The sequence below is a fragment of the Chaetura pelagica genome, unplaced genomic scaffold (assembly GCF_000747805.2).
Source record: "Chaetura pelagica isolate M959 unplaced genomic scaffold, ChaPel_1.0 scaffold50, whole genome shotgun sequence".
Taxonomy (NCBI): domain Eukaryota; kingdom Metazoa; phylum Chordata; class Aves; order Apodiformes; family Apodidae; genus Chaetura; species Chaetura pelagica.
In genome coordinates this window covers 4,952,220-4,967,212 of record NW_009952366.1, presented here as the reverse complement: position 1 = coordinate 4,967,212, position 14,993 = coordinate 4,952,220, and the positions used below count along the sequence as shown (strand labels likewise).

The 14,993-nt window shown below is 35.8% G+C and overlaps 1 protein-coding gene across 1 annotated transcript; it reads left to right on the top strand.

Annotated features, from left to right (window-relative positions):
• The first annotated feature begins 4,022 nt into the window (after nucleotides 1-4,022).
• Nucleotides 4,023-12,457, top strand: KERA (keratocan). The gene is made up of 4 exons (XM_010008014.1): nucleotides 4,023-4,089; nucleotides 4,210-4,304; nucleotides 5,602-6,494; nucleotides 11,888-12,457. Exons 3-4 carry the CDS (start codon nucleotides 5,609-5,611, stop codon nucleotides 12,058-12,060), a joined length of 1,059 nt encoding a protein of 352 aa, XP_010006316.1. The 5' UTR covers nucleotides 4,023-4,089; nucleotides 4,210-4,304; nucleotides 5,602-5,608; the 3' UTR covers nucleotides 12,061-12,457.
• Nucleotides 12,458-14,993: the final 2,536 nt, after the last annotated feature.

The window sequence follows — 14,993 nt, the reverse complement described above, 5'->3', positions numbered from 1 at the left end:
TAGGCTTCAAGGAGAGATGCAGATCTCCTCCTCCTAAGTCTGGGTTTTTTGTTGGGTTTTTTGTTTGTTTGTTTCTTTTTCACCAGGAATGATTTAGAGTAAAATGCATCTGTAGGAACAGGGTCTGGAGCATCTGTGCTAGACCTTTTGATCTGCCTGTGCTGTCCTTTGGACTAGCTTGAAGGGCTCACTCATCTGCTTCATTTTAGACTCTTGGTCTTGCTGACATTTTGTGGCTTCTTTTTAAGTGGAGTAGTAGATATTATTAATTGGCATATATCACTGGTGATCAGAGAGCTGTTTGGAAATAGACATTTTTTCTTTGTGATTCTGAGGAAAACTCATGAGTTTCCTACTCTCTGTTTAAAGCAACAATGCAAAAAAGAGATAGAGAACAACAGTACACACAAATCTTCAGAAATGAAAGAGGCAAAGCGAACTATGGGTAAATGCAACCACCTGCCTTAAGTGGTCTGCACGGTTGTCTGGAGCTAGGAATAGAGTGTATAAGGAAGGTTGCATAAACTGGACTTACTCTCTTCAGGTTTTGAAGCATAACATTTTCTCTAGTCAACATGAAGGAAATTTAAAAGCATGTTTCATATAAACTGATTGTTCCTTGGAGAAAGACAGATATCATTTTAGTAAAGTAGTAGCACCCAAATTAGGTACACTGGATTGCAAGTTTTCCTAAATGGAGCAACTCACAATGTTAGTGAATTAGGTCTGCTCACAGTATACTCCTGGGTTTGCTGGTGATGAACTATACACATGCTTGGTGTTTAACAGACCTGGCTTCATATTAAATCTGAGACATATGGCAGCCATTACTAAAAGAAAGCAATGCATTTTTTCACTGTCAGCAGCTTGATGCTAAAACAGAACAACAGTTCTTGCAGCACTCCCAGTTGTCCATATGTCCTCTCAATGGGTTTTTTTGGTCTATATTTTAAGCTTTTCTAGTCTTTCTCAAGCTGTGGGCTGTTCTAGTCTTAAACGTATATCACTCTGTTCAAGGAGATGTTACCACCCTCTGCAGATGTTAGTTCTTCTCACTTTTTAATTTTCTTTTAATACAGATACTCTTATTGAATTGATTGAAAATGTGGATTGCCAGGAGACCTGTGGAGCAAAAATCCTGTAATAGCTTGAGACATCTTCCTCAAATTAGAGTAGTCCCAACAGTATCTTTTAAAAGGTCTCAAAAATTCACAGTGGGCATTACAGTATTTTTACTGTAATAATTTTTCCACTTCCTTTTATTGCCATGTAAATACCTTGCATTCTATTACTTTTTGGGAGGCTGTTCATGATCTCAGGAGTAGTTTGCGTTTCACTGATATTTGTCTCTGATTGCTCAGTTTCACAAGTTAAAGATGACCACATTAACACAAAATTCTTAGCCCCCTTTTACTGAACATAGCGCCCTGGAAAATGTACTAGGATGGATAGTCAAAACAAAAACCCTCCTAAACCATTAGTAATTTTAAAAATTTTTGGCCCTGATCTTTTATTCGTCTGTAAAACTTTATCACCATATATTGTACCCTTTAAATAATAAATAGTAACACCAGATGATGGAGGACTGAACAAAATAAATGCATGATGGAGGATATGTGTGTAATCCTGAAGGTTCCATGGAAAACAGGCCTTCCTGCAAAGTCTGCTTGGGCACCCAAGCAATGACTTGTTCATACACAGATCTTTCCAAATTGTTCGAGTGCATGTGGGAATACGTATCATAGTCATCTCACAGTTTCCTCCAGATTTTTAGGATCTTTCTTGTAATTTTCGTCCTGCTCTTTGTTTGGATCAGAAGAAATTAAAATTCACATTATTAAGAAAGTCTTAGAGAATGTTTTTGCTGTTTTCTCTCCTAGTGAAGAACTGCTTCTTTGAACAGACTGGCAGAATATGCAATTGATAAGGATCTAATACCTGGCCTCCAGATCCACAAAGAGCAGACTGATTTGCCTCTCCCTTCCTTGCTCAACAACATTTTATAGAAATAGTCCCACTGCCTGTCACAATGTAACCAAGTCCCTTTGTCAGTGATTGCTGTGATAACATAACAAACATCTGTAGATGATTGGAGGTTAAAGGATAAATTCAGAATCCCATGAAGCATAAGATAAATCAAGATTTCTTTTTTTGTTAGATGCGCAACACCTGTAAAGTTGCACTTAAGTGTGTCACATCAGGTATCTGCCACCAGGACTCACTATTTTGAACCCTTCAGTATAACAGTTGTGAAGGTTCTGAAATCTTCTGTAATGGTAAACAGACCCCAGTGCCTCCATATCATCTCTACATAGTCTGTGAAGATTTAGCATAAGAGCAAACCAGTTTTACATTGACGTGTCTGGCTTATATCTTACAGATGCACTGTTCATGGTGAAGCTTCTTGAATTTGCTCACAACTGAATACACAACTATTTCCACCTCATACAACCCTGCGTCTGTCTCTACCCACCTCTCTCTGATGAACTCCACCTGATAGAATTCCTTGTTGTTAATATGTGGTGCTATGTCTGCTGTGGGAGGTCAAAGGAAACATTTTAAGGCCTAGGTGTTTAAGGTGACACACATAATGAAAATATGAATACATTACATCTGATTTTTGTGCTTATATTGAGTACATCTGATTAAAGCTGGTACCTTTATTTTTAAGGTAGGTGTAAATTAATTCCATCTATGTTGAACTTTTGAAGTATTCAGCTAAGAATGCATGAAGGAATCAATTTTATACAAGGTTTATAAGAACACCCTAGTAATCTCTAAGAGATGTCGAGAGGTCTGGAATTCTAGTAGAGTGAAACACTGACGCACATTTTATTTTTAAGCACATAATTAAGCCACTAAAACTTAGTGGTAGTTTGGATGTATTTCTTCCTAAATAAAAAAACCAAGGTAGTAAAAACATATACTTAGGAAAAAAATGTTATCACATGTTTAACATTAGCCTTGCTGAAGTCAGTGGAAGCTGCTCATGTACTTCAGAGTTGTTTTCCTTTTTTTAATTACTTATCTTTTCTGTCTACTGTATTTTTAAAATTCATTTGAGACATTCTTAGTTTAAGAAGTAAAGTATTAAACATTATCAAATAAGTCGTTACAACTTTTATGGTTAAAATAAATTAGATTAAACTGAATAGAAGGTATAAATAATTTTTATAACTAATTTGAATTTATAAAATTTACCAGGATATATTTTGTTTTCAGTATTTTCATTAGCTTTTTTCTTACAAACACTTATGCCATTGTTCTGGCTTAAAGCATGGTTAGTATTCCTGATATTAAGTTGTTACTTTAAGTTTGGACTAAAAGAGAAAACTAAAATCCTCCAAAATACTTAATGTGAGAAATATGTGTCTATGCCCTGGATAGCAAGTTGTCTGGAAAGAGTTCACTTTAGATCAATGATTAAACAAGACAATTAATTGGTGCTTTGATAATTAAAACCAGACCTCACTGCAGGAGGCACTGGAGAGTACGACAGTTTTGTAAAAACATATGTAAATGTCTCTCTGAACAAAAAAGAAAAGGCATGGTTTAATCTTTAAAGAAATGAAAATATGTTAATGGAAAATTCTTAGCAAATGCTTTATCTTTCTTCTCCTAATCAAGAATTAGGTCTTTAAATGGCATGGCAGCATCTGCATTTGATAGAAATCAAATAAAATACTTCCGTAGGAACAGATGGCACTGTTTTTAATTCTTTGTGGCCAGTTCAGGTATTATGAGAATGACTTATGATGTAAGTGAGCTTTGCGTGTAAAGAATCTTCTGACAAAAAAAATTGAATAAAGGTATATTTTTTCACTTGTATCATCTAGACCAGCTCCTCTCATCTGCAAAAACATAAAAACCAAATGCCTTCAGTTCTGTGGCTGTTTGATATTAAAATCAGGATTTCCTCTCTTTTCCTGCCTAGGTGCTGAGGTGCCTTAGTTATTTTAGGGGTTAAAAGCTGTAGCCACTGATGCGTATATATTAGGCTGTATTCACAGAACAGGCTTGTAGCCTGACTCAAGCTATTACAGTCTAACAGTGACCAATAGAAAGAGAAGAAGATCCAAGAAAGCTGAGGTAAGCCCAAACTCTGAAGCAATGTCAAGTTAGAAACAATAGCTAATAAGGTGTGTGTGGCAATACATCTGGGAATACTAGCATCTACTTCAAGTTTTATATGCAATTAATTCTTAGGAGGACAGGAAGCAAACACAGTGGTTAGCAGCCAAAGGGTGTGAATTTACAGTGATTTCTAACTGGCTTCAGATAGCTCCAGGAACTTGACTAACAAGGTAAATTACCTCATTTTTTGTTTAAATGTTGTTAAGGTTACAGATATTTACATAGTGAGAAAGTGCCATTTCACTGTGTAAATTAGAGTTGTTATTCTTTAGAAATATTTTATTTGTCCTTTTTTTGGAATGTTTCCAGGTAACAGTTTTTAAAGGTTGAAGATCTCTAGGATACTGAACTTGTTACTGCTAATAATAATGTTGAAAGCTGCTAAATTACAGAATATCAGATGCATCAACTTAGCTGAGCTCTTAACCTTACTGGTGCATTAACCCTATGGGATAATTTGGTTTTTTTTATTTCAATACTATTTTTGCCAAAACTAACGTCCTAATTTTGACCAGCTATCAGTTTCTTGTCTCTGCGTTGCAAAATGTTTGCTAGCTTAGACCATAAAGAAAGCAAGATTACAGAGTTTGAGAAGCACTGGTTTTGTGCTACATAAACATGTCCTTTGGGACCAAATTATTAATGATTATTTTGTTCATCATTTAATAGTGGAAGAGGCTAAACAAAACAATTAAATAGGTAAAATACATACAAGATATATGAGCATATATTATATCATCTGGCTAAGAGTTATTTTTGTGTCATTTAGATATTGCATTTATTTTGGCTGCTTGCTTTAGAGAAGGATATTCATAACTTTGGATATGAGAGGGTAAATAAAGGAAGGGAATGGATTACTCAAACATATTCCCTCCAAGCTTTTTAAGAACATGCCCAACAAACAGCTGTTAAAACACTCTTTGATCTTTCACTTTTCTGTGATGAGAAAAGACCCTGGAAAATCTGATCCAGATGTCATTACAATTTAAGAAAGAGGAAAAACAGAAAAAAGAGGAGGATTAATTTCACAAGGAGGAACACTGAGTATAACAGCATTTATATTATCCTGATATTCATAGGTTTACTGAATATGGTACATTATATAAAGTAATTTATAGCTCTGTACTGGAAAACCTAAAGAAATTTATAAGAACTGATTTAACACAGAAAAATTATTTGTGTTCTCAAGTTCTTTGAAATGACACTTACATGTAATCAGTTGAACTGGTAGCCAATGTGGAGTCTAATTTGAATCAGGAAGATGTTCTTCAACCTATTGCACTGAACTGTTTATATCTCTTACATTATTGTTCAGTTTTTCCTTAAAATATCCTAGGTAATACCACAGAGGACAGAATGTGGCTGTTTACAGAGGAGATATAATTTGCTATGTAATACTGCTTTGTTAATTTACTATGCTGTTAGAGTTCTGTTGAGAGACAGCTAATTGTTTTTTTCCCTTCCAAGGCAAACCATGACTCTAAAAGTCTATACAATCTTTTTGCTCTTATTCTTGTTCAATTCTGTGTGGACTCGAACTGTGAGACAAGTTTATGATGAGCTGGATCCTGAGCACTGGTCTCGCTACACTTCTGAGTGTCCACAAGAGTGCTTTTGTCCTCCTAATTTTCCCAATGCATTATACTGTGATAACAAAGGACTTAAAGAGATACCTCCAATCCCAGCAAGAATTTGGTACCTCTATCTTCAAAACAATCTCATTGAAACAATTTCAGAGAAGCCTTTTGTGAATGCCACTCACCTGAGATGGATAAATCTGAACAAGAATAAGATCACCAACAGTGGAATTGAGAGTGGTGTGCTGAGCAAGCTGAAAAGGCTGCTTTACTTATTCCTTGAAGATAATGAATTGGAAGAGGTGCCTTCCCCATTACCAGTAGGCCTGGAGCAGCTAAGACTGGCTAGAAACAAAATCTCCAGGATCCCAGAAGGAGTCTTCAGCAACTTGGAAAACCTTACTATGTTAGATCTGCACCACAACAGTTTGTTGGACAGCGCTCTTCAAAGCGACACCTTCCAGGGACTCAACAATCTCATGCAACTCAACATAGCAAAAAATTCACTCAAGAAAATGCCCTTAAGCATTCCAGCTAACACACTGCAGCTGTTCTTGGACAACAACTCCATTGAAGTGATACCAGAAAACTACTTCAGTGCAATACCAAAAGTGACTTTCCTTAGGCTGAACTACAATAAATTATCTGATGACGGTATTCCCCCAAATGGGTTTAATGTTTCATCTATTCTAGATCTACAGCTGTCTCACAACCAGCTCACAAAAATTCCACCAATCAATGCTCATCTCGAGCACCTTCACCTTGATCACAACAGGATCAAAAGTAAGTGTGAACTGACAGTACGGGATCCTGCTAAGACATAACTATTTAAAAATGTCTACTTAAATTAAAAAAAAATAAAAAAACAACAAAAAAACCAAAACACATGTTCTTTGGAATAACGAGATTCAAAATGTACTGTAGATTATAGAGAGATAAGCAAGAGGTTCCCACAGGCCAATATTCAAGTCAGGTCTAAAATATGACAACCAAGTATGTGCATGGAAATAATACTAAATGTGAAAAGTGTTCATATGCACACACTTCTACTAGCACTACTTCCTGATTTGCCCAGCTACAATGGGAGATGTGGTGCTAGGGACACTGGGCAAAATATCTATTCAGTAAGTGTTACAGACCTTAAATCCTCTGTTTCACTCCAAAAGCCAAAATCAAAGGGATGACTTTTTACCTATCACTGCATAAAAGGTAATCACATCTCTGTATTTTTCTTCCTGTCTTGGTGATTTAATTAAGCAAGTGGTTCCTTACTCCTGTTTTGTGTCACTGTAGTTCACAAAGAAGCTAAAGATAATGGTTTGGATCCTGTCTGAAACAATGACTTGTCAAAGGATGATACTTAATAATTCAGGTTAATTCACTGCATTTACAAAACAAATGTATGAAACCTTGTAAGGATAAAATAATTTTGTATATCTGGCACATATGCAAATAAGTGGTCTGCAAGAAGTCTAACAGTTACTTAGATTTAGGCTTACTGTGTATGTTGTTACTGAACATATTTAATTGCCCCTTGGTTATAAAAGGATATATTTTAATTGCTTCACTGCAGGGCCTCAGATGCAGACTTTCTCTCCTGCCACTTCAAGTGGACACTAAATTGAAATAAGTGGAATGTAATCTATCCAGTTTAAGAAGTGTTTTGTGCCTAGGTAGTATTTAAAGTTTATCCAGGTTAACTTCATTTCCTGAATAAGTTTTAAAAAGATTAAAACCACAAAAATCTACCTAGGTAATATGTGCAAACTCAAGTCCTATTCTCCAATGACACATGGGTACGAATGCAAATAAATCAAAATAGTTTTCCACAAGCCTTATATTCCTTAATGCCTTTACCACTTTTCAGAATTAATCACTAACTTAAGCCCAATGTTGCTCTTAATTGAAATAAATCAATAAATAGATAGATAATTTTTTCTCTCTAACTACATATAAAGTAGTAAAAAATATTAAAGCCAACCTAACACCTTAAATGAAATGCAGGTATTACATAAGGCACATTCTACCACATAGCATAATTGTTGAAGAAGTAAGAGATAACAACTTAGTCCTCATGAGATACTGTTTCAATAAATGATATTTCAAAGGGCCTTCAGAAGCTCAAGCAAGGAATATAATTCCATCAGGGAGGAGTAATAAAATGTGGTATTAATCCTGCAGATTGCTTTTGCTGTCTTAAAGGCCAGAAGCTGATGATCAGTGATTATTTTCAGATAACCCACGTAAAAGATTTGAAAAAAAACAAACTGTAAAAGCATGCATGTGTTTTATCCACAAAAGTTTATTTTTACATGTGCAATACAAGCCCTTTTTATGATACTAATTCTCAGAGATCCCTGCATACCTTCCAAGTGCTTCTTTATAATTTCTTGGTAGTTCATAGTTATGCTGCTGGCATTGCAGCTCAGACATAAACATTTCTATGTAAATACTGTTTGCTTACATTTTTTTGTATATTTTTATTTGTATAACATCCATTCCTCATATAAATCCAAGGCCTTGTCTCTCCAGAAACCATTTATGAAGACACAAGGCAACATCTTGAAGGCCAATGAAGTAAATTATAGCTTCATAATGGGTCTAAGTGGAACCAGAATCTTGCCTGTGACCCCTTCTCCAAGGATCTCAATGTGCAGAGGAAAAAAGGCACTTGAAATTTAGAGGCAAAATCATCATAACCCCAAAACTAATGATGTCTGTACCAGATACACACCACTCTTGTTCCATGGCATTTTAAACTGCACATATCTATTTATGAGCAACACATGTAAGGCTCCGGGGAGTTGTCAAATTATGGAAAAGGCAGTGTTAGAGGAAGCAAAAAGAAAAGAAGGCATGAAATTATCATGTAGGATGTGAGCTAGGGAATGCAAGTGATATTATAGTGCTATCGAAGGAGCAATAAAAGGGAGTGAACAGTAAGTTGTTCAAGAGCAACACCAGGAGATGGAGATAGCTACTCTGAACTGGTACTATTCCACATGTAGAGAAAGGGAGAAGTCCTTGGTTCAAGCAGCAATACCAATCTATCAAAATCCATTCTAGGATATTTGGAAAGACATGGTTGAAGTTACAGACCCCGATTTATTGTCAGGCCCCTGTCCTATACCTTATACTGCCTTTTTTGCCTGAAAAGCCCAGAAAGGTACAGATTTCCAGGCTGATCCATGGCTGCTGCAGTTAAACACTATATGAAAAGGAGAGGAGTCCAACTATTCAAGTTGGACTACAGTGAGTGCAGATAGAGTTTACAAGAATAGAACAGAAATACCCTCACACTCATATATATGTCAGATCACACGTATCTTCTAGATCAACTTACTTTGTGAATGTTTCTAAATTAAGTTTTACTGGAAAAGAAACCGGATCTTCTGTAGTTCTTTAGCAGACATACAGTTTTAGCCATTAGTGCAAACTTCTTCTGTAGTTTTCCCTACTTTTTTTTTCAGCATCTCCAGAGTTCCATTTTTAAATATTACACCACTTAAAAATACTGTTGACAACAGGTGGAATTCATTTTATTTGAATTAACCATGCTAGATTTTTTTTATCTAGTTTGAGTTAGTTATACAGACCACAGTTAATCCCATCTTAAGGAGCTATGAGTCATCTTTTGGAAGAGTTCATCTCTCTCCAGAGTTTATAAGCTGAGTCCAAATAGCTTACTTAGACTGACATTGACCTTCTACATAGGTCAGTTAATGTAGGGTGAATTGTACTCATGCAGACAGTTGCCCTGTCCCTTCTCCTTGAGCAAAATTCAGCAGTATGCCCATGAACAGGACTGCAAGAGAAGAGAAGAGAGACAGGTTTTTACTCTTCTGATAGTCTGGGTAGGATTTACTGCTCATGGAAAGAAAAATAAAAAAAAAACAAACCACTTCATATCATCAGGAAGCAACTTCATAGGTGGCCTGTGGTTAGATAATTGCTGCCTCACTGTAAGGTTGGAACCCAGTGAAAATTAGTTCAGTGCAATAGTTTCTAGGTCAAAGAATGCAGAGATTAAGAACACATTTGAAGTCATCTTGTCTCCTAAGAACTTTAAAAGGTTAATATTTTCTGCTACACAATGTGGATTCTCTTGTGAAACCTCACTCTCAAGCTTTTTGCTTTGGAGTTTCACACATAAAAATAAGTTGCAGCTTGTTTCTTCCAAGAATATCAAATGCTTCACAAACATGAATCAAAGTTTATGGCAGAGGCAAGAACATTTTGATATCAAGGATCTGATAAAATTTTTAGGCCTTAGCCAACTGGATGTACTTATCTAATTTTCATGAAGAAGATAAAGTCCATTTCCAAGTTGCTGCAAACATCTGGGCAGTTTTTAAAAATAGAGTGGTTTGTTTTTACTGTTTTGGGAAAAAAAAAAAAAAAAAAGTTGTTTGTTTGGGTTTTTTTCATCATAACATTGAAGCAATTTTGGAGATTGTAATCAAAAGATGTGTGCATATTATCATTACTAAATATAAGACGAGAAAAAATGGTAGAAAGCTTTTCCTGATTTTGGGCTGCTAAAAATATTATATATTAAAAAAATAGCTGTTACACACACATTTTCCATTCTTTCATTTTTTGCAGGTGGTCTGGGCCCAACAAGATCCTCAAGCAGTCATAAGAATCACTAAATACCATAATCTGATCAACAGAAATTATTTATTTTTTTTATAAAACAAATGCCATTTCAGTGCTTTCTAGAGTAAGGCCATTTTGAGTTTGAAATAGGGTAGCAGCAGCCTCTCTATTAAAAAACAGAATATATAATATAAAAAGCATTCTAAGTTAGAGTGAAGAGGCGACTTAGGGGAGACAGTGTAAGGAAACCAATCTATTCCATTTTTCTGAAAATGGATCTTGATTTCAGTCATAGTTTCAAATTGTATATGAACAGAAATGAACTATGTGTGATTAATAAACACTTGTATGCTTTCAGATTAGGAAGGAAAAGATCCCATTGCACAAGTTATATTCTTGCAATTAAAACCAACTGTACTGAAGAATTTGAGAGAACCAGAAAGTATGGATGTTAAAAGTTACAGACACTATACAAAAACCACCACAGATTCAATAATGTTATCATTTTGAATGCAAGATCTGTTCTCTCTGAGGGCAAAGAGCTATTTATCAATGAATAGTTGAGACCCAGTAGTTGTCTACATTAGATTTGCCTCTGTCCCAGGTAAAATCAGCAAGGTCCTGCACCTGGGTCAGCACAACCCCAGGCACAAATACAGGCTGGGGGAAGAATGGCTGAAGAGCAGTCCTGAAGAGAAGTCATTGGGGATGGTAGTTGATGAGAAGCTCGAGATGAGCTGCCAGTGTGTGCTGGAGCCCAGAGAGCAACTGCATCCTGGGCTGCATCAAAAGAAGTGTGGCCAGCAGGGCCAGGGAGGTGATTCTGCCCCTCTGCTCTGCTCTGGTCAGACCCCACCTTGAATACTGTGTACGGTTCTGGTGCCTTCAGCACAAGAAAGATCTGGACCTTTTGGAGCGGGTCCAGAGAAGGGCACCAAGATGATCCAAGGCCTGGAGCACCTCTGCTATGAAAACAGGCTAAGAAAATTGGGGCTATTCAGCCTAGAGATAAGAAAGCTCTGGGGTGACCTTCTAGAGGCTTTCCAGTACTTGAAGGGGGCTACAGTAAAGCTGAGGAGGGGCTTTTCATCAGAGAAGATAGCACAAGGGGTAATGGTTTTAAACTTTAGGTTAGATATTGGGAAGAAATTCTTCGTTATAAGAGTGGTGAGGAACTGGAATGGGTTGCCCAGGGAGGTTGTTGATGCCCCATTCCCAGAGGTGTTTAAGGCCAGGCTGGATGAGGTTTTGTGCAACTTGGTCTAGTGGCAGGGTTCCCTGTCCATGGCAGGGGGGTTGGAACTAGATGATCTTTAAAGTCCCTTCCAACCTTAATGATTCTGTGATTCTATGACCTAGTGGCATTTATTCATAATTGCAGCACATGAAGTATATGATTCATTGATCTAGATTACATAATGTTAAGATTATTTTTTGCTTAATCAAAAAAAACAACAAACACAAAACAGTTAATTGTGAAGTGTCTCCAGAGGAAGCCTGCTTTTTTTTCCATATTAATTATATCTACATGAACCTTTCCCATGGAAATCACCTAACATGTTGATCTACATTTTCAGGTGTCAATGGTACTCAAATATGCCCAGTCTCAATTGCTCTAGCAGAAGAGTATGGTTTTTATGGCAACATCCCTCGCCTCCGATACCTTCGTCTTGATGGAAATGAAATTCAACCTCCAATCCCACTGGACATCATGATATGTTTCCGACTACTTCAAGCTGTTGTCATATAAATATACCACAGTGTCACTTGTGTGTTGTGAGAGAGTTAAGATACAAGTTTTGCTGGTATGAAACTTGTTCTAACTCATAAATCTAGAATTAACAGCTTTATTTTGACCATATTTTTTTTCTTTGCTAACTTCTTTTCTACAGCTGAGAAGATTGCTTTTCTTTCAGAAAATATTTTGGATAGATATGACAACTTTACCTAAGAATTCCTAATGCAAATATATTGACAATCATCTGTTTAAGATCTCAGATATTCCAAAGAAAATTCTTGTCTGCTTGGTCTTTCTTGTCCAATGCTACAATGTCTATTCTGTTAATAATATTGCTGCAAATTGCATTTCCTTATTTTATTTTTTCATAGTAACTAACACCATGAATTTGGGTGCACTTGGCTAATTATATATAAGTATATGAGACTCAATGTCCAAAGCAATGTACTGAATATATATTGTATGGATTAATTCAGTGTATGATTATTGATGGAAGACACTGATTCAACTCAAATCCAGGGATAAGGGAAGATGAGATGGAATCATGGTATATCACAGTGCCAGTTTTCTTCTGTATTCCATTTCTAGTTTTGACACCATTTTTTCTGCAGCTTTGGGACAGTAATTGAATCTTTAGTTTATTTTAGTTTCTATAGAGATAAAACCAAGAACATTAATGATTACCTATTTCTCAAAAATTGGAATACCTAGTTAATATAATGGTGATAAAGAGAAACTTAAGAAATTACATCCCTTCCTGATTACTGAACTACCCAAATATCTGCATAGGAATTGTACCAGTTTAAGCACATACAATCAAATCAAAGCAGTATTCAGCTATCTGCTGACTCATTACACATGCACATAACACTGGGTTTCAGAGAAGTCGGGGATTTAGAAAAGAGCACATTCACAATTCATTATACTTGGGAAATATCAGTGGGTACCTTTCATTAAATCTTCTTGTGAGGTTTTTTCCAATTTTTCTAAGATTATATTGGGATTTCGATACACAACTTTAATATTAGAGTCAACTATTCTTCTGTATGTAGGTAGAAGCAATTAGTTGCTTTTTGATAGCTTGTATCTAACATTTTAAGACTGGCCTCAGTAACAAGCATTTAAAGGCTACATGTGTTATAACTTTTTCTTAGAAGATGAAGCATTGTCTTAAAAGTAGATTTTAAAAAGGACTGAGAACTGAAATTTCTAACATTCAATCTCTTTTCATTTGAAAATCAGGCCTTATTTTGCTCCAGTGCATGTATGTAAATAGTCCAGAGTAGAAAGCCAGCATAGAAAGCGTCCATTCAGAAAACCTACCACATTTATTTTTGCAGTTCTTTTTATGTAATTGCTGTGATACTTCTGCCCTCCTAGCAAAATATTTTCTGTACCTCTGTGTTCACCCTATATAAAACCCACAGATTTTAAGACTCTACAATATGTATGCATGCTTACCTATTATTTAATAATAGCATATTAATTTATTTTTTGAAAGAAATATGTGACAATGCTACTAATTAAATTATAACAAGAATGATGTGCTTATACTTGGAAATTAATTTCTAATTTAAACAAAGAACAAATACACATATTCAAAGGGAATATTCACAGGAACATTTACATATTATTAACATTATTTGTAGTTCTAACTAATCATACAGTTCCAGTCAAAAATTATGACCCTTTAAAGCACTATACTAAGAAAAGACTAACTTTTCCCCAAAGAGATGTCAAGCTTAAATACAGGAAGGGATGATAAAAAGGAAAAAAAAAATCATGTATGGGTACCGCAGCACTAAGGTACTCAATTTCCTTGATAAAGGTATTACATGATGTAATCAGGGGCACATAATCTGTCTAAAAACTTTTAGCAGCTGTTTTCCACCACCTGGCCTGGTATTAACATATTTTTCCAATCTACTGTAGGCTGGAACACCTTATAAATTAGTTCTTCAAAAGTCAGTATTATCTTACTGCACAATCTTTGGACACATGCAGATTGATGGTCAAGACCTGTCTCTTTCAAATCCCAGTTAATCTGAGTGAAGACAGAACATGTTGATACAAACTCAGACAAACATTTATTGGGTTGAAGAGGTGATTTTGTTAAGTGATCTGTGTTCTACACCTTTGATGGGACCCGCTGACTCCAAACCTGGGAACTGTTTAATAAAGAGAAAATCCTAAGTATTCTAATTTAAGCTAATTTGTCTCATCTTGATTCCCTCTGTGAGTCAGTGGTACCGCAGCCATCTTCACAAGATAAATCAACCCTGCTTGGGTTTTGAGCTGCTTTATTGCATGCATGTTGCTACTTGCAAGTGTTAATATTCTTAAACATTCTGGGAAAGTTGGCAAACTTACCGCTCAGATTAAAATAGCAGGCCCAAATTGCATTATTGTGTGGAACTAAACAATGTAGGCTTTCAGCCACACCTCATTAAATCCATTTGTTATGCCAGAAGACTATAATGGAAAATGTAAAACACAAGGTCCTTTTCTGTATGGAGAGGATCCCTAAAACAATGTTAAAAGCATCACTGTTCTTGAAAGTCTAATATTGATTCTTCTTAACCTAAGATTGGTCTAAGACTCCCCACTAATATTTCCTGATTCAGAAAAAAAATTGCAGTCTTTTCAACTGTGAGGAGGGAGGAACAGACCTCTCATTTGTCCTGCCTGAACCCACAGCTGTCTTCATAATGTTGATGTCTGTTTCACTTAATTGTCAGAGCACATCACAAACAGTTTTGAATGAAATATCATGTACAAAGATATTTACAAGTTTGAGAATTTGAGAACAAAGCAGGTCATCTTAAGCACACTGCAGTTGTGGTCAATATCTAACCAAACCACAAATATCTAGTACTTCGCCAGAAATGCATAATACGTATGAGTTAATTTTGTAATTCTGATCATTAACACAGATGTGCTATCAC

Bases quoted from the DNA above. Each gene is read 5' to 3' on its own strand.
- KERA (XM_010008014.1), top strand. From the start codon at position 5,609: ATGACTCTAAAAGTCTATACAATCTTTTTGCTCTTATTCTTGTTCAAT. The intron at 6,495-11,887 runs GTAAGTGTGAAC...CTACATTTTCAG, and splicing joins TGATCACAACAGGATCAAAA to GTGTCAATGGTACTCAAATA.